Source organism: Carassius auratus, chromosome 14 (genome assembly GCF_003368295.1).
Source record: "Carassius auratus strain Wakin chromosome 14, ASM336829v1, whole genome shotgun sequence".
In the NCBI taxonomy this organism is placed as follows: Eukaryota; Metazoa; Chordata; class Actinopteri; order Cypriniformes; family Cyprinidae; genus Carassius; species Carassius auratus.
This window is the reverse complement of record NC_039256.1, coordinates 20,225,504-20,246,597: the sequence shown is the minus strand read 5'-3', so window position 1 is coordinate 20,246,597 and position 21,094 is coordinate 20,225,504. Positions and strand designations below refer to the sequence as shown.

The 21,094-nt window shown below is 36.3% G+C and overlaps 1 protein-coding gene across 6 annotated transcripts in view; it reads right to left on the bottom strand.

Moving 5' to 3' along the window:
- Window positions 1-419: 419 nt before the first annotated feature.
- Window positions 420-21,094, bottom strand: part of fgf13a (fibroblast growth factor 13a) — a 102,892-nt gene continuing 82,217 nt past the window's right edge. For 5 of the 6 annotated variants that reach the window (XM_026280578.1, XM_026280577.1, XM_026280581.1 and 2 more), the window contains 2 exons: window positions 7,466-7,664; window positions 433-2,078 (listed from right to left, as the gene is read on the bottom strand). In XM_026280578.1, coding sequence (XP_026136363.1) covers window positions 1,942-2,078; window positions 7,466-7,664 — 336 coding nt within the window. In that variant the 3' untranslated portion in view covers window positions 433-1,941. Of the gene's footprint in view, window positions 2,079-7,465; window positions 7,665-21,094 lie in introns of all 6 variants that reach the window. The other variant, XM_026280580.1, reaches the window with a different exon arrangement.

The following is a 21,094-nucleotide window of genomic DNA, read 5'->3' as shown; positions in this document are numbered from 1 at the left end:
CAACTACATGCCAGCAGCACCAGCAAGGAAACCATCAAAAGCAACATCCGTTCCACAGTGCAGTGCTATCTGTCACCTTCTTATAACATGCTCCTCTGTTAAATGCTGTTTTACTTTTGTTCATGCTGGAAACAACACAAAAGTGCTCCAACAACAGCAATAAAGTCTAAGTTTTTTGATTCCCACATGGTATCAATCTGATCGCTCTTTTTGATTGAGTATTTGATTTTGTTGGCACAATAATATGACTATTTAATATCCCAATTCCAAAAGTAAGTTGATTAAAATAAGATGTAAGAGGCCATTAGAACAAACCGAATTGGCAAAGAGAAAGACGAGAGCAGTTGCCCGGTGAACAGCCTGTAGAGTGATAATACAATTACAGTGATCGAAGTCAACAAATAAAGCACAAAGACACATTTTAAAAGTATATCTTAATATAAACATTTTATTCAGTGCATTGTATGTACACAACAAATAAGAAACAACTTGAAGGTACGTGGCAGAGTGCCAGTCAGTACATACATGTTGTTTGTCAGTTTTATCCTGGTAGTTTCGAACATATGATGCAGAGAGGAGTTAATACACATAGCCTACATCATGCAGCTCTATTCCTCACCTCCCTGCAGTCTCCCATGCAACAGATACTGTATGTTCATCTAAAAGAAGAATGAAACCCCAGAAAGAAACAGAAGATAGAACTCCCTTGTAGCATGTATGACGTTATGTTGCCCGAGGGAAAGGATATATATACTGTACTGCAGGCCACAAAAAGGGTCCTTATTGTACACAACCTGATTTGTACATGCCCTGTACAAGATTTTTTATTTTTTTTCCCCCATTTTTTTTTCACTTTTACAAATTAGACAGACCCTAAAAAATGAAACCAACTTAAATTCCACAGTATAATTTTTTGTTTGCTCATTTAAATAGAAAATTGTCACCACCATAAATTACACACAAAACGCAGTCCGAGTGGGGGTCCCGCCATGTCTCAGAAATCACCGGCAGCGGTGACCAGCATTGACCAAAGGAGAGTCGACATGTGCGGGAAAGGCAAAAACACAAGCACACAGACTAAAGGAATTCAGAAAACAGACAAGGGGATGCAAAACAGACGAAAGGAGTGACATCAAACAGCCCTCGTGAACCACACATCCATCTCTTCGAATACTGAAACCTCTCACTAATCAAAAAAAGCTTCCTGTCATGCGTAACATTTTACCAGTGTGGTCTGACGGCCGAGGGAAAAACTCTCACAGTTCTGTCTTTGGTGCGCTGGATCTCCAGTCGCGGTTAAACCTTGAAAAACACTGATTTGGGGAAGAACAAGAGGAAGAGGAAGTAAGAAAAGCTCACAGCCAATTCATACAATTAGCAAGCCGTGGCCTCTTGCTTCGGAGAAGCTCAGCTTGGCTTTTCATGTGAGCAAAACACAGGCTTTATATTCCCATGCTAGAGAGCTAAGCTCTCTGAGCGAGTGCACAAGAACGCAGCACTGGGATGGGTGCTTCTCTATCGCTTCATACTCAGGAAGCATGGGGGACAGGGGTGCCTTCCTTCCACTGCACCCGTGCAGCTAAAACCCTCACTGACTGCCCTGAACTCTTAACAAATGCATTCCTTGATCAGGACCTGCGATGCTAGGAAACGAACCTTGATGGCTGACGGTCAACTGCAACGCAACGTCCCATTGTAAGAAAAGCTACAATTTCAATGTTTCACATGGAGAAGGCTATTATAGTGGTGATCAAGCTAAACAGAAGAAAAAAAACTAGCTAATTCTAAAAAAGTCCAATCAAATGTTACTATAGTTTGCGAGTGGTTATGTTATGTTTCATGTTGTCCTGAACCGCTGAGAGCCTTTTGGAGAGAAGTCTGTGTGAAGTCACAAGCATTCAGAGGTTTTGGTGAAGGCGGAAGTTAACAGGCCAGGCCGGGCTACGTTGACTCGTTCTGACTCACAGCTTTGCCCCCATTCAGCACAGCGGAGGCACTCCGGCTCTTAGTGGGTGTGCCGCTACCAGAACGTGAGAACTCGGTCAGGTCGTGCAGAGAGGGTTCCCTGTACATGGCCACTGAAAGACAGGAAACAAAGAAAGAGTGTGTGGTTAGTAAAAGCATCCCACATTTTATGTTAGGAAATGCTAATGGAATGCAAATGTGCTTGTTTACTTCATGAAAGCCACTGATTAAATGTGAACAGGCTGAACATTTTCCATCAGTTTTAGTAAACAGAATGTTCACGAAAAAAAAAAAAAAAATGTTTTTGTACTGTTTGTGTATTTACCCATTTGCAATTTAGCCATTTTCTCATTAAATATGCACAGAAAATGTCAACCTTTAATGTGATCAATAACTAGTGGTTCATAATTGTCTATTTATCAAAAAAACTAAAAGACAGCAGCTGAAATCAGGGCTCTATACCTATTAACATAAAACATAAAAAAACACTTTAGAACAGTAGTGTACTGTACATACTGTAAATAACTTATTTTGAGTAAGTTTTGTTAATTGATGTTGCAAAATATTACTCTATACCGTAAATAAAGTCCAAATTGTTAAATTGTTAGACAAAGCCACTGAGTAACACAAAGAAGGCAAAACCATTGCGATAGAGCAGAACAGACAGTGAAAAGTGATTATGAAAGAGGCACCTCTCACTCTGTGTCTTAACTTTTCAATATTCATTTGTTCTGCAGTGTAGAGAACACAACTCCTGCTATCTGACACTTCGGACAGCACTTTCAAATCACCACTCCAGAAATCCACTCGGTTGCCAATGAGCTAAAATTCATCTATCTGATCGTCTTTACGATGTATGTGCAGTGCAGGGAGTATCACAAAGACTTCCTTTAACCTCACACAAAGCTTCTTCTGCCTGCAACATGCAATCGATACAGCACTTAAGTGGAAAGCTCTACAAATCGATATTTGACGTATTGGTTGTGCAAGTGAGTGTCGAGCTTCTCGCTGGAGGGATGCAGCAGTCTCAGAGACTGGTGGCCAGGTCATTATTAGCGCACTCTGTAGAGCTTTCTCTGGGCTGTCACATACCTGCTCATCAAATCTTCTGGACCAGTGTGCTGTAATTGAACATGAATGAGGCCCCAAACTCAGGGATTATGGATGCAGATACATCAGCCGTATGATGCCTTGCTCTTCGGCAATAGTAATTATTGTATAGGCTTTATATGTGTGGACTATGGACAGAGACTACAGTAGTTTGTGAGCTGGCAGCAGAAGCCATGTTCACAGTGAGGAGACAGTTCCTTAATTGGTCCTCTGGAAGAACACTGCTGGAGAATCTTTATAAAGCAATGAGCAAAATTCTAATTCTCTCTTTCTTCAAATTACATTACTCTCCTCGACAACAAATAAACTCATAACTGACACAAGCGTCTTTTTTCTACATGAAAGATTATGGTAACACTTTGCAATAACACTAGTTCATGCACAAGGCTGACAATTATCTTTTCACAGCCTTATTATTCTAGGTTAATCCTAATTCTTTATATACTTATTGATCACTGTTAGTTAATTTTCATCTACATTCATGTACATAAATTTTATTTAGCTTGAAATATGAATATATTAGGAACAGGAACAGTGAAATTTTTATAATAATACTTTTTTTTCAGCAAGGATGCATTAAATAAATCAAAAGTAAAGACTTTCATAATGTAAAAAACAAACATACAACATTTTCATGTATTTACACACGTTTTAAAACACCTGACCAAATTTAGGTGAAGCATCTAAATTATTGAATGTGTGACTATCTTAGTCTTACTACTTAGCTACTGTAAAAGGAAAAACAAATGTCTGGCTTCCCAGTAAACGTGTAAACATCATTAAAACAAAACACTTGCTGGGGACTTTTATTCGGAGAATGTATCTTGAATAGGTGTATTTCACCTTGTTAAGGCATAAATCTCACTCAATGGCTGTGCACTGGGCTCTGAAATCAGCTCTAGTAAAGCATCTACACAGTGAATTCAGTGTGGAGCCGGTAGCACCAGAGTGTCCTTCCAAACTAATGCATTATTCCTGCTGTCTCTTACATTACCAACACTCACCATTATCCTCTCACCACAATAGAGAAAAATAAAATGAATTTTCAAGGGCTAAGGCAGGTTTCTCAGCTGCTAAGCCTCCATTTTTAATTATAATCAAATAAAAGACCTTGTTTTAATTCTTTAAGCAATGAAAAGCATTACTGATTTCTCTTAGTAGCTGAATTGCATGACATTATCAGACATTATGTTCAAAAACTCATTTGTGCAGCATGACTCATTTGATAAGTAACTGCTTAACAAAAAAACAAAGCAGCAGATAGTTTGGAGAAACGTCTCATCGTTAAAAAAAAAATCCTAATTATGTGTCTTTACTAAATGACGAGCAAGGCATTAAAAGTCAATCTAAAAGCAATAAAATGAAATGTTTACCTTGAAATTGGCACGTTCAGGAATAAATGTAATATTTATGCGAAGAGTCTCAATGTTTTAAAATGTAAGCTTTCATTCATCCTTTTTCCAAAACAACAAAAAAACTTCCAGAGTTTGGATTTGTGCTTAGAGCGCACTCTCTCTGTGTTCACGGACAAGAAAGAATGCAGCCGACAAAGCCACAAGAAACTTTGACAATTGCACAAAGCTTTGTTGTGTTCTGCTCTGAGATGGCTGCCTTGGCCTGGATGGAAGAGTACAACACTGTTTGCTGTCAAAAGCTGCTTTATCATTCCAGAGCCTTCTGCCACAGACTACGCTTTAAACTGTCCAATTGTGTTGGCGTCTGCATCGCTCCTAACAGACTCCACTATCCACACCTCATCACCTCAGCAAAGAGCCTGAGACCAGCGTTCCCCTCAGACGCGTGGAGAGAACAGTGGTGGAGGGACAACGGAAGGGCAGATTGTGTGCTCACAGGTCTGGAGCCTGTAGTTTAGAGTTGGGCTGCACGATATATTGTTTCAGCATCGATATCGCCATGTGCGCATCTGCGATTGTCACATCACAGGATGTGCAATGTTTAGTATACCGATAGTTATATTTATAGCCTACTGATTGTTTTCTTTGTTTACACACAGACGCCTTGTCTACAACGGACGCGACAGCTGTCAAAATTGCTGCCCCGTCGCTTTACTATCAGGGATTTTTCATGTTACGCCACATCCAGTGTAGACAGCATCACTGATTATAATGGGTTCTATAGTATTTTGTTGCATAGCGTCGCGTCCGGTGTAGACAATGTGAGAGCCACACAGATGCACATGAACACTGAATTCCATTCAGTTCCGTGTCTATTTGTGCCTGAAATGACACATACACTCAGAATTATGTCAATATGCATGCCTCTGCAAGTATCCTTGTAAACAGTAGCTTATGACTTAGGTGAAGGTAAACAATTGAGAAAGAAAATGGATGTGTAACAGTATATTGATTCACAGCAGTTCAATGTTCATGTTGCTTTCTGTGTCATGCATGTTAATCAGACAAAACACAGAAAAATCACTTTTGTAGCTTTAACACAGATTTATTATATTTAATTTATACAGAATTATTTATTTATTTTCTTTCATATCGCAATATTCAAGTGCCGGTCATATAATTAGAATATCATCAAAAAGTTGATTTATTTCACTAATTCCATTCAAAAAGTTGAAACTTGTATATGATATTCATTCATTACACACAGACTGATATATTTCAAATGTTTATTTCTCTTAATTTTGATGATTATAAATGACAACTCTGAAAAGGTTCAATATTGAAGACACCTGGTGCCACACTCTAATCAGCCTTTAAATGGTCTCTCAGTCTAGTTCTGTAGGCTACACAAAAATGGGGAAGACTGCTGACTTGACAGTTGTCCAAAAGATGACAACTGACACCTTAAACAAGGACGGCAAGACACAAAAGTCATTGCAAAAGAGGCTGGCTGTTCACAGAGCTCTGTGTCCAAGCACATTAATAGAGAGGCGAAGGGAAGGAAAAGATGTGGTAGAAAAAAAAGTGTACAAGCAATAGGGATAACCGCACCCTGGAGAGGATTGTGAAACAAAACCCATTAAAAAATGTAGGGGAGATTCACAAAGAGTGGACTGCAGCTGGGGTCAGTGCTTCAAGAATCACTACGCACAGACGTATGCAAGACATGGGTTTCAGCTGTTGCATTCTTTGTGTCAAGCCACTTTTACAACAGACAGCGTCAGAAACGTTTAAAGACAAAAAGGACTGGACTGCTGCTGAGTGGTCCAAAGTTATGTTCTCTGATGAAAGTAAATTTAGCATTTCCTTTGGAAATCAGGGACCCAGAGTCTGGAGGAAGAGAGGAGAGGCACACAATCCACGTTGCTTGAGGTCCAGTGTAAAGTTTCCACAGTCAGTGATGGTTTGCGGTGCCATGTCATCTGCTGGTGTTGGTCCACTGTGTTTTCTGAGGTCCAAGGTCAATGCAGCCGTATACCAGGAAGTTTTAGAGCACTTCATGCTTCCTGCTACTGACCAACTTTATGGAGATGCAGATTTCATTTTTCCAACATGACTTGGCACCTGCACACAGTGCCAAAGCTACCAGTACCTGGTTTAAGGACCATGGTATCCCTGTTCTTAATTGGCCAGCAAACTCGCCTGACCTTAACCCCATAGAAAATCAATGGGGTATTGTGAAGAGGAAGATGTGATATGCCAGACCCAAGAATGCAGAAGAGCTGAAGGCCACTATCAGAGCAACCTAGGCTCTCATAACACCTGAGCAGTGCCACAGACTGATCGACTCAATGACACGCCGCATTGCTGCAGTAATTCAAGCAAAAGTATTGAGTGCTGTACATGCTCATACTTTTCATGTTCATTTTCATGTTCTTTTCAGTTGGCCAATATTTCAAAAAATCCTTTCTTTGTATTTGTCTTAAGTAATATTCACATTTTGGGATTTTCCTTAATTGTCAGTTATAATCATCAAAATTAAAATAGATAAACATTTGTAATATATCGGTCTGTGTGTAATGAATGAATATAATATACAAGTTTCACTTTTTGAATGTAATTAGTGTAATTAGTCAAATCAACTTTTTGATGATATTATATGACCAGCACCTGTATATTGCAGAAAAACAAAATATTGCAATGTGAGTTTTTTTTTTCAATATTTTGCAGCCCTACTTTAGAGCATTCATTGGGGCACATATAATGGATTTCCATTTTTACAATGAAAAAATTACAATATATACAATAAAAAGATGCTTTGTATTTTATTTCCTGTCCATTAGATGGATCAACAGGGTTCCCACAAACTAACAAATATCATGATTATGAGAAGCTTTTTATAGAAATGCACTCATTTTTAGTCAATTCAGTGTTTTAGAGCTGGATACTGACTTTCAAAAATAATTTCATACTGCAACTTAACTGCGTCAATAGCAATAAGAGGGACTACATAGTGTGTTGAAGTAGTGACTTACCTTTCAAAGGCTTGGGAAGGAAGTGTGCAGCGGGCTTGTTCTTTTTCACATGGTTGCCCTTCATGATCTCTCCTTCCTTGTTCAGGCCTAGGTACCAGCCCCTGCCCGACTGCTGCTGTCTATAGATCATGGAGGAGTATGTCACGTAGTAGTTCTCGAACACTGACTCCTTAAACTTGCACTCTGGTGTGAAGTGTTCCTGAAGGGCAAAGGAGGGAGGAGAAAAAAGATGCAAGATGAGGTTTGAAATTTCAAAATCCTTTACATGACACAGTGGATAGTAAGAAGTAAAAAAATGATACAAATATACACAAAAGCAGTGTCTAAAGAGTAACTGTAAAATAATTGTATTTCTCAGGTTATTATGCAAATACAACTATAAGCCATTTTATAAACTGATATCCCTGCAAAAGTATACAACATATAACAAGAGTTTTGGGGTGGGACTATCTATCTGTCCAACCAATGGCAGGTGAGGGGGAAGGAGAAAAATCAATGGTTTGATTGGTTTCAATTCAAATTTGAAATCCATGGTTAGTATAATTAACTAAAACTAAAACCAAAAACAACTAAATAAATAAATAAATAAATATGAACTGAAATAAAAATATACAAATATTTTACTTCAGGTAGAAATGAAAGATAGCTTTCACTTTTTTATCTACTGTAGTTTAACTTAATGTACTAAAATAAATAAAAATTGAGATAAAACAAGAAGAAGAAAAAACTAAAATTGAGATAAAATCAATAAAAACTATATAGGCAAATAAAAAAATTACAAAAACACAAAACATTAATAAAACTTTACATTAAAATATAACTGGAAAACATATTTACAAATATTAATTCATATGGATTAAAACAATACTCAATGGTATTAAAACAATACTGTAAAATAATAATAATAATAATAATAGATATCACCATACTTACAAATTTGACTGATTGCATTAAGAATTAAAAGCATTTGTTTGTATGACATGTTTTCTGAAAGGTTATGTTTAAATATGCAAATAATGTGTCATCTTATTAAATATGCACTAATCTGCACATTTCTAGAAAAAAAATGTTACTTCATAAAAAGCCCAAATCCTCTAAATTGCCAGGTGCATAAAAAACAGATTTTGGCTGCAGTGTCTCGCCTTAATAAAAAACAACTGTTAAATAAAAAACACTTTTTGTCCCTCTGCCATCCTTCTTCATCACTACTTCCCCTTTTATCTGCCTTTTTCCCCCTTAATAATCCTAACTTTACTGCTGTATGCATCCTTTCATTAGCACTTCCAAAAGCAATATATGTTGTAGTGTTGCATAAACATGGTAATGGTGTTTGGGGATGGATGGCTCTTCAGCTCAGTCTATGGATCCGGCCGTATTGAATGTGTGCGAGTACACCGTGTGCACTTCACTGAGTCATTATAAACGTTCACCTCCCACTAGGCTTGATCCTGTATTGACTATGTGCTTCGTTAGGATATTGCAAACGGTGTAAGAGGGTGAAAAGATCAGAGACAGTGCATAGAGCAACAGCAAATTACGTTACTCTGCATGTTATCTGGCTAACTAATTGCTTTTCAAGAGGTGTCTAACCCATTCGCCTGCCCAATAAAGCATTCGAAATAAATCAATGCCTATGCAAAGCCACAACGACACACTCGCTGCTCATAGATCCACACTTCCTGTTTAAATACCAGCTAGTCCAGGCATGGTGAACCACACAGAACGTAACTGGATGAAACAACGTATTTCTTACATTCCTATGAAGAAGTGAAGTCATATTGATAATATTATACCCATATGGATTTATAATGCTTGATTTTTCAAACCCATGTGCTTGTGCCATATCCATCTCAAACAGAAAGTCATTAGAAGAGGTTAGATGAATATCCACGCCGAGCCTTTGGGCTGCTGTTGCAGTAACTGAACGGCTCTGTTAAAATGGATTACAGAACCTAAGGGTCTTATGGTTGTAATCTTTACTGTTTGAGTGTGGCAAATGATGTGGAAATACTACAGAGAGCGCTGTAAATCAAATGATGTTTTTCATCAGAGCCAAGGGAAGAAAGAAAGTGTAAATAATCTTTGTGTCGCTCCACAAACATCACTAGGGGAAAGTGTTCAGTGTTTCAGCTCTGTGAGCTTGATGCACTTAAAAAGAAAATCTACAGCAGGTTTGGAATTTATACAGGAGACAACCGATTAAATAACAGCCATTTGTGTTTTTTGTTCTCGCTACCTCCATGAATTATATAAGTGTGTTTGCACATGAATATTGTGGCTACATCTTTAATATCTGTGACAATCAAGCATAAGCTAACCAGAGATGCTAAAATCTAGGGCTGCAACAACTAAACAATAAAATCGACTATTATCAATAATAAAAATCATTGACAACGATTCTCATTATCGATTAGTTGGGTCTGCCCACAGTGCATGTCCAACTTCAGCGGGTCACATCAAATTACAGCACTGAATAATGCATTTCTATGGACAAAAATGCATCTAAAAATAGTGGAGGAAACAGAATGAGCTCCTGCAGGAAAAGTATGTGATCCAGGCTGCATAAACATGAGAAATCTTTATTTTAAGCTTCAAGCTGATGCATTAGCGTAATGGCTTGCCCTGTCAGTCGCTTTGACAGATGTGTGTGTGCTACCTCAGCACAAAAAAAAAACTTTCAGTTAACGGTCATATGCAAACTGTTATCAAAGGCAAAGGAGGGCATTTTTGTTATTATGTGAATAAATACTATCTCGTTGTTTTGGTTTATTATTTGCCCAATAAGTGACAATAACATTTTTAGATTTTAATATTTAGAAAAAGATTTGTTTTCTCTATTATGACAGGTGGTCTAATACATTTTTAAGCACTATATGTTTTCATAGCATTCAGTTGGCACATCTGTTTAAAGGACATTGGGCAGAATGTGGAATAGTGTATTCTTGTTAATACATCTTAAATAAAGAAATGTGTGGTTTTACGATTAATACGATTTATCAAAAAATAATCAGCCAACTAATCGATTATCAAAATAATCATTAGTTGCAGCCCTACTAAAATCTCTTCAATCTAAATCTGAGTCCAGTGAAAGCTCATTGGTCTGAAATCTAGAGCAACATAACTCTATTAAACATTAAATATCTTTGGCTGTGATTGTTCTTAAGCATGATTTGCGAACTTCATGATAAAATGATTCATTTGAAAAATATTCTCAAAAAATGTAAAAGATTTCATAGTCATTTTGGAGATTTTAGCCTTCTATAGATCCTTTTAAAGTAAAAAGAAAAAAGTTTTTTTTTTTTTTTTTTTTTTTTTTATAAATTCATGCTCACCAAGGACGAAATTGTGAAATATTATTGCAATTTAAATATACATATACATTTAATATACAAACATTTTTTTTTATTTATTGCTGTGATGCAAAAGCTGAATTTCCAGAATTTTTCATTGCTTAACTGTGACATGATCCTTCAGAATGTGGATGTGGATTTGGTGCATAAAAAACATTTAATTAACATTTAATTAACACGTTTTTTCAAGATTCTTTGAGGTTTGATCAAACTTAATATTTGATGAATATAAAGGTAAAATGATGAACAGAATGTTTCAATAAAGAAATGTGTGTGTGTATATATATATGTATATATATATATATATATATATATATATATATATATATATATATATATATATATATATATATATATATATATATGTATATGTATAATAATAATAATATTAAAGGTATGAATCCTGCTGAATAAAAGTATTTATTAATTGTAAACAATATATATATAATAAAATTATATATATATATATATATATATATATATATATATATATATATATATATATATATATATATATATATATATATATATATATATATTATACACTGTACCCTATTGACCCCAAACTTTTAAACAATATTGTACATGTGTACATTATGGGCTTAGTAAAAAGCTGCTCAGGTGTGTTACCAAGACAACCACAAGGTGCCCTGACTGCCTTAAAGGGAATTTGTAACAAACATAGATATACAGTACAGCTATTGTAGCAGCAATGCTGAGATTGTCCCTTCATCATGTATCCATGAAAGTCCTGAACTCTCACTCTCATCACAGGATGCTCTGTTTCCCAGCCGGCCTGGGGCCAACAGGAGTGCTCCAATGTTCAACGTACAGGCTGGAGTCGTCCTTCTGCTCTGGGTGACTCACACAGACACTAAGCTCCCACACACACTGACAGGAACACTCCTGATGTCACAGACCAGCCGCGACATCACACCTCCTCTGGGACAGGCTGTCGACTCAGCTCTGAGCTGCATCCCGTAAACATCCCGAAAACAGAAAGTGGTTGTGAAGTGTGGACGTTAAAAGGATTTGCACTCTGAGGGGCTGCGGTCAGTCTGATGAGAAAGTTTGATTACGTGGGAGATCCCATGAGTAGACACGCAGGGACAGATCTGGGATCAATACTTCGCCTGAGATAAACATCTCATCTCATCTCATCTCATCCATGCTTCCAGTCAGAACAAAAGCTCCCTCACAGAAATCCTGTATCTCAGTTAAAATATATTTCTGCTATATTTTGTACCTCATATACAGCTGAAGGTCATAATAATTAACTACGACTGAATGGAGCACAAAAGCATTATGTAGAGCGGCTCTCAATAATGACTGGATTGCATCCAATGTTATCAGGAATAATTAATCATAATTATCATAATAAACAAAAACAAAAGAGTGAAATGTTGAGAGGATGAGGGCAGGAAACGGGGATGACTCTAATTGGCACATGCTAACCACCGAATCCATAAAAGACAAAAACATAATGCTTCTAGATGCCTCTCTAAATGACATTCACAGCAAAGGTTTGAACAAATAAAGGTTGTAAAATAGTCAGTATGGTATATGGCTATGAACTGGGAGCTTTGACAAATTTCATTTTAAATGTTCAAGTTGGCTGTCAAAATACCTTTCAAACCCTACAAAGACAAAACAGTCAATACTACAGATTATATAGAATTAAAAACAAATCAGTTTAATTCAGTTTACAGTATAAAAAAGATTATGGACACTAAGACTGGGTTTAATTGATCAAAAAGCATGTAAAAACAATATTATTGCAAAATATTACTACAGTTTAAAATTTTCTATTTTAATATATTTAAAATGTAATTTATTCCTATCACACAAAGCTGAATTTTCAGCAGTCATTATTCCAAGCTTCAGTGTCACCTTGATCTTTCAGAAAATGTTTTTTTATTTAAATCCTTTTTACTTTTAATGTTTTTGTGGAAACTTTTTTTTCAGGACACTCTGATCAACAATTTTGAGTGTTTATTTGAAATAGAAATCGTGTAAAATATCTTTACTATCATTTTTTTTAATCAAATTAATGTATATTTGCTGAAAAAAATAATGACAATCAGTGCATGCTGATAATAATAATAATAAAATAAAAATATAAAAATAAAAATACTTGCAAAGCCCAAACTGAATGTAAGTGTATCTGAATAGCACATTTAATTATTGCTTCAAAGAAACTTTAAACAAACAAACACACACAAACCAAAAAAAGCATCAGACTGGTGTCTAATTTAATGTGTTAATAATATATCTTACCTTATCCATGTGGAGAAAGAAAAACACTGTTTATAATTATGCTAATGTATGAAAAATGATTTGTGTTCTGAGTAAAACTGATCTTAGGCTTGCATCTGTAAGGTGGTTCACTTATTGGTGACCTCCTCTTTAAGGGTTGGTGATGGAACAATTAACTTACACAACTGACTTAAAGAGTAATAAATCACATTAATCTATTAATGCTCACATTCAACACAATCTTCCTCCTCTGCTTTTTAAGATAAATCTGTTATTTCCTATGTTTTGTCAGAACCTTTGAGACTCAGGCCATTCAGCATCAACAAAGAGGCACAATGCATTACCACAAGTGCATAACAGTGCTGATTAAATAACCAAGGTGCAGTTCGATTTCAGAGACAAAGCCTCTATTTTGCCTGCAATTGTGGTATACTAGGTCCAAACATTTGTGACGTAGGTGTAATGATAACAACATGATACAGTACTCTTTCTCTAAATAGAGATAAAAACTATTAACATCACTGGCTTAGACAAGAAAGTACCACAATATCATGCACAGGGCAAATGTTCTTGTACCTCCATGCACACAGAGAAGGAGAAGAGGCATCACCACATACTGTAACACGGCTTCCAGATGGAGTTTGTTAGATGAGAGGTGCACTGTGATGAAACGGCAAACACATTTTCCTAATTGTCCATGCCATTTTATCACCAACACTGATGAAAATTGCAGCAAGCAGTGGCATCATTGAAAAATGCTGGAGAACAGCTATATACATAGAAACAGCAGATATTTCTGGGAACCCGCTGATGTCTTGTGGAGAACAGAGGAAGGAGGCAGTTTTATCGAATTACCACACATATACTTGCAGCTTACTGAGAATGAGGAGTGAAACAGAAAAGTCAGATAATGTGCACTCTAAAGGGGTGAGATACATTAATCTCTCATTTAAGCTTTACAGTATCCACCTGTTTATTTATTGTTGCTTCGGTGGCTTAATAGAATTAATATTCCATCTGTCACCACATGGGAAAAAACACTTTCATTTAGTGGTACACCGAAAATTTTGGAAACTGAAAATATTCGACCAAAATGGTTAAATTAAATAAGTGATAATTTGTCAGATTTAGAAGGTCAAAATAATTGACTGAAACAGTTTGAGAGGTGGATTATTAGCTGAAGAACGCTGCTAGGGACCAATTAAATCAGTTTATTCCTTTATTTCTCTTTTCATTTTTCTGGATGCTGTTTTTTTCCATTTACATTTTTCTAGACTGCTTTGATGGTTGAGTAAAATTGTATTAATCAAAAAGCACATTAAATTAATTGAGATCAGAAACTTACAATATTAAGCAGCAATTTATTAAAAGTTTAACAAAAAATAAATAAAGGCCCTATGAAATTATTCTTTTTTTTTATACCAAATTCTGTTTTATCATAAATCCCCCAAATACTGTATTCTGTGTTTACATTTTTTCTGCTAAATATTCCTTTAAAAAAGAATGTTTTGATAATAATTGTATTTTTTAGTAGAAGTACTATCATTACATTAAGTAATTTTTCTGTCATGGTTTCATCAACATAAACCAAACTTTTATTTTGACAAGTTATTGTGAAGACCTTTAGATTTCTGTTTGTATATATATGACAATAGTTTTACTCAAAAGAAACAGTAAAATGTTCATGAAGTGACTCTCAGAGCAGTTCAAGAGATTATTTTCATGTGTTCATCTACTCGTATATTGAGGTGGCAGAGGCTGAAAACACTGCGAGTGTCATCTGCACCATTCATTCACACTCTCTGTATGATGCATAATTCATATTTAAATGGTATTTTGAAAGTCAATGTTTGAAAGTCAATCCAAAATTTGACAAATTCTGTGACATTCTGCCTAATACTTTAAGTTCTGATTTTATGACTGGATTCCGCGATTCCACTCGTTTCTGCATGTAATTTAATTACCAAAATGTTATTTTCAGTTTTCAGTGAAACTGGATGAAAACTTTGATTTCAGTGTTTTGCTAATAAATTCATTTTAGTGAATTATTTATTTCATTTAAATTTAGTTTAAATTATGTATTTATGTTGTAGCTCATAATAACAATCCATTAACTGAAGTATCAAATTCTCATTTTTCAAAGCCAATTTTTATTTTAGACAGTGACAAGTATGAATTTTGGCGAGTGACTTGACCTGGGCTCTGGCTGTTCCTCTGTACTGTCCCTAACCACATAAATAATCTACCCTCCTAACAGCGGAGTAAAAGAGAGCAGATATTGAGGTGTTGTAGTGCTTGGTGTTCGAGCTGATTCTATCTCCAAGTGTAATTATATCAGGAGCTGCAGTCATGCTGTTGCCAGTTCACTGATTCGTATCTAATATCTTTTCCTCTGACAGGGGAAATCCCGCATTGCCCCTCCCTCCCTTCTCCCAAAAGGCTTCCCCCCTCCCAGATGGAAAAGCACGAGGAGATGTTGTGTGTGCGCTAGAAACAGATAGCGTTTCTGCTTGGTCTTCATATATGTCTAAGTGCTCTGCCTTCTGCCATGGCTCAGCTCTCTCCCTCCATCTGATATTTTCTTTTCCATCCTATTTTTCCCTTATTGCTTTTCTCTCTATCGATCCACCCAATGCTCCCTCTGTCTTTCAATATCTTTTTCAAAAACTAACCTTTTAAACAAACATTTATTTTCCCCTTTCTCATCATCTGTTTCTAATCATTTTTCTCTAAGATTCTTTCTTTTTCAGCTTCTGTACAGTATACCTCCCCCCATTCCCCCTCTCGATCTGTCTCATTACTTTACCCGCTCTCCCTCTTCTAACTCCAATCCCATTTATGGAAAAGAAGTAAATGGGAAAGCTGACAGAATCTATTCCAGTCAGAGGCTGTTCTTCCTGCTCAGTGCAGTACGGATGCCTGGTCACCAGGTCTCTCCACCTGTACCTCATTCTTCCCTCTGCCTCAACCACCCATCTGAATAATTGAATTATCATTGAAGCTCAAGATGTCTCAAACGAGTCGTACTGCTGATGCCACTTACTTTACAGAGAAGAATACCACAGTTTTCCTTTTTCAGCTTCTTGTCAAGTTAATGTGAACTGCTCTCACAACATATTTTACTTCTGTAATGTGACATATTTCAAAGTGAAACAGGATACTGAATAAGAAAATAATGTAGGACAGAATTTGATTTTATTTAATCAGCATTTGACTGTGTTTCTGTGGCTCAGTGGTAGAGTGTTGTGTTAGCGGCACAAAAGGTTGTGGGTTCAATTCCCAGGGAACACCCATACTTGTAAAAAATTATATATATAAGTGATGTGACATTCAGCCAAGTATGGTGACCCATACTCAGAATTTGTGCTCTGCATTTAACCCATCCAAAGTGCACACACACAGAGCAGTGAACACATGGCCCGGGATTCGAACCCATAACCCTAGGGTATATATATATATATATATATATATATAGCTTGAATGCACTGTAAGTTGCTTTATATAAAAGCATAAATAAGATAATGTAATGACAGTCCAATGACTGTGGGTGTAATCTACCAGAATGGAAGCAGAGTTTTCCATAACAGTGCCTAAAAAGCCTTTCCCAATAGCCTGGGAAGCCTACAGATTTACATCAGTGTAAAAAGTCATTTTAGAAGAGAATAAAAAAATTCACAATAATAAATTTCACAATCCACTGCAATATAATTCAATTCTTTAGTTAGTCTATCAAGTCACCAAGACTCGAACACGAGTTGATGTGACATTAAGGGAACAAATAGGGTACTAGTGACAAACTAAACTTTTAAGAAAATGCATGGGACTTCGAAGTGTACTGTATTTGTAGAAAGTGTTCTGTAAGGTCTGAATTGTCACCTTGCTGAGTGTTGCTTATGACCACTACAGCAGACTACAGTGTCTGTGCTCTCTCTGTAGTCTGTGTGTGGACTTCTAATAGTGATGTGCCTGTCTCTGCCTGCTCTTAATGACCCAACACTAAACTGATTTTTGACTTCAAATGGGCGCCTGCAGAGCAGCTCACAGGACAGCCCGCACGTCACCAGTGTGCACTGGCTGTCATCTGATCAACTGTTAATTTGTAATATGTTGTGATTAAACCATTTATATTTGCATGGTTGTTTTTACATATTTGATGTGTTCACTGATCAAACAGCAGGTATTACCAATAATCAAAGCTTAGCATCGAATCAAGTGGTTTGGTTTATTAAATATAAAAAAGCGTGCAGAGAACAGAACATGTTTAATTGATTTCCTCTCTCCCACTCACTGTCATGTTGATGGATGAATACATTTGTACGTAGACATACAGACACACTCATGCATGCATTCTATTTCTATGTATTATTTTCTACCTTCTGATCAAAAACAGACAGATTGCAAAAACACACAATTTTTTTTAGCATGTTGCTATGCAGTTTCTAGGGTTCTCTGAGTGCTCACTGACAGAATAAAAATTCAGATTCGAGTTGTAATATTCTTGTGCATGTTTAACTGGTTAGAGAGTTCCATATGAGAGAACCTTTGGAAAGAGTTAAAACTTTACAACAACATGCAATGGGTCAGCTGAGGTTAAACGCCCTCGCTATGCTTTCAAGTGAAAAAAGAATTCATTCATGGACTGCCAGATCTCAAAAGAGGAAAAAAAAGGTTATTGTACAAGGTTCTTTTCTTTAACGTGAACTGCACTAGTGAGTCAGCATGACTTAATTCTGTACTGCTGATTGACTGTGTTGTAGTAAAAGTGCTGAATTGGAGGATACTGCTTTCTGACATGTTACAGTTGTTTTGGGTTGTAGTAGACCAAATTAACTGAACATCATTCACTATTCCATTTGCCATTGGTTTATTTATTATTTGACCACACTTATTATATTAGCACGGCCTTGGATAGTCAATATTAGGGATGCACCGAATGTTCGGCAACCTGAATAAGTAAAAAGGCCGAATAAATTTTGCCGAACAATGACGTTTTTAATGACGCAATCAAATAACCCGCGTAGAGTGATAGGCGCGCGCTTTATGCAGCAAACATGTCAGCAGTGTGGAAACACTTTAAAAAGTGTCAGATAAAGATGCAAAAACGGCCGTTTGCAGACATTGTTCTGGATTTGGGAAAGCCGCTAGGTGATGGAGACTGTCAGGTGATGCACAGCGCAGGAGATGAAAACAGCTCAGAGAGTAAACTGGCTCTAACTACAGATGAGCCCCGCACAGTCTCGCTGTCTGACATGTTCGATGAGATCCTCCAAGAGAATAACCCATTTGCAAGACAGAGGACAAGCTCGACTGCTCAACAGTTAGATGGGCAGTGTTGTGCCTGAACGCGTTCATTGAACGATAGTTCATGAACTCGTTCATATTTTGGGCGAACGTGAACTGAACGTGCTGTATTACTGCCTGATGAACGTTACTGCCAACTCGTTCATTCTGGTGTCTGTGAACGGCACGCTCTCTCAGGTTAACTTCGTTCAGTAGGGTGCCAGATTTCTATAGAGTCTTCCTGGCGAAAGCCCGGCTAAAACACACCGTAAACGGGTCTTAATATGTAGCGAAAAAACACCCAATCTGGCAACACCAGCCACCAGTGGCGCACAGTCGTCCGCCGCATGCGCGACGCGTCATCAAAAAAAAAAAAAAAAAAAGGCGACAGCAGCATGTAGCAAGAAGGTGTATGATCATTTCAAAGAATTTTTTATGATGTTTATGACAATGTCGGTGAGAATGGGAGACAAAGCATTAAAGCAACAATGGGGGAATGCTGTCCCCTCAATCCTAATGTAAACCCTGGTTGGATAAGGATTCAAAATTGGATATTATATGAAGATGAAATCTGAGCATAGCTTCATTGTTAAAACTGATAAAATAATTGCTGTCTGTGATTCTATATGGGCTGTGGCAATAATTGTGAAAAATAATAGCTTGCAGCAACATATGGAAAAAAAGAACTATGAACTAGTTCATTTTTGGAACTTAGTGAACTTAGTTCAAAATGTTGTAGTTTGAACTATGAACTGAACTAGTTCATTTCAAAATTTGTGAATTGAACTTTGAACTAGTTCATGTAGAAAGTGAACTTTCCCAACACTGTAGATGGGTATCTCTCAGAAGTCCCCATCCCCAGGAGCAATAACCCTCTCGAATTTTGGAAGACAAATCAAGGCCGCTTTCCTGACCTGGCGCAGATGGCACGCAGGTAGGCTCCTTGTATGGGAAATTAATTTAAGATTTTATTTATATTTTGGATTATGGTAACACTTTATAAGTAGTTTCTATTTTTAACATTAACTAACAATGAAAAACCCTTATTAAAAGCATTTATTAATCTTAATGTTAACATTTACTAATACAGTATTAAAATTAAGTATCACATTTGTAATTTCTGAATTAAAAAGTATCAAAAGTGGTAGGCCTATTTGTTAAAATTGTTAATGCACTTATACTAACATGAACTAAATATTTTTTATTATCTTACATTAACGAAGATTAATAAATACCATAACAAATGTATTGCTCATTGTTAGTTAATGCAATAATGTTAACAAACATTGTAAAGTGTTACTACCTATATTTTATATGTATTTTGTGAAAATTCTGAACTATTTTCAGTGTAGTAAAATAGTAGGCCTACACTGGGTTTCAACCATTTCATTATCTTGAAGACATTTTTCGTTTTGAAATGAGCAACTGTCAGAAAACTGCAATAAAATTTTCAACTATTCTGCAGGTACTTGTCTGCTCCATGCACAAGCACCAACAGTGAGAGACTGTTTAGTGCTGCATCTCATGTCCATACCTGCAAACTCAGAAAAAAGGTGACAGATTGGCAAAATAAATGGAAAAAATGCGAAACACCGCGTTCGGTATTCAGCCTTCGGCCAAGCATTTCATTATTATTCGGCTTCGGCTTCGGCCAAGAATTTCATTTCGGTGCATCCCTAGTCAATATAGCCATTTTCAATGCATTTTAGCTTCACATGTAATAACTATGGATGCTTGTATATGTACACATTGTGTTTGTCTAATAAATAATTGGTTCTTTATTTATTGAGGGGCACATAAACACCACTGAATGATCAAGCTCTATTCACTTTCATGAATCAGCCCAAATTTTCCATATTAATGAATAGATTCAAAACAATGGTTAAATGATTAAGTTACATTATTGGTCAAAATGATCATGGAAATCCAATATGTCATTTTTAAATAAAAAAGATGTGAGATGGGATAAATAATGCTGTTTTAAAACATTTATTGCTTTGCTTGTATAAATTACAATTAGTTTTATCCATAAACTTAAGAAAAATATGTCTCTTACATAGTTTTTATTTTACTTCTTGCAATAATTTTTTTTTTATTTGACTTATAGATGAAGCAAATTACAGAGCAAACCCATAAATATCAAGAGACATTATGCATAAAATTTTCCCTATACACCCCAAAATGTACTGAAACACTAATTTGAATTATCATATTAATTCTAATTTAGACGTACCTCTCACGCGTCACTCACTACAGTACCTATTCTCTATTGATTGGGGATTTCCCAACATCACTGGTGTGTGATTGGCGGCTTTGTGGCTCCATAGCAGCAGACATACAGAGCCAGTGAGGGGTATAAAAACCCCAACACACACACACACACATTACAAGAACACAGAGAGACTCCAGAATTACAGCACACTAAATCATTAAAATACCTGATAATACTGTTTAGATTACTGTAATGCCACACACTCAGTATCCTTCATCCATAATCACCAACCACTTATGCCAGCTGAAAGCTCTCCACCACTGTATAAGCGCTGGATTACTTCACAGAGCTACAGTATACTCAATAACATCAGCACATTCTGCTTTCATTCACCCAAAAAACGCCTCTCATATCCATATTACTGAACATTTCTCAAAATCGTATATTCGATGTTGGACATTTACAAAGGAATGCAACTGCAGGAAAAGCTTTTAATATGGAAATTAATACAGGGAGCAAATGGAGATGAAT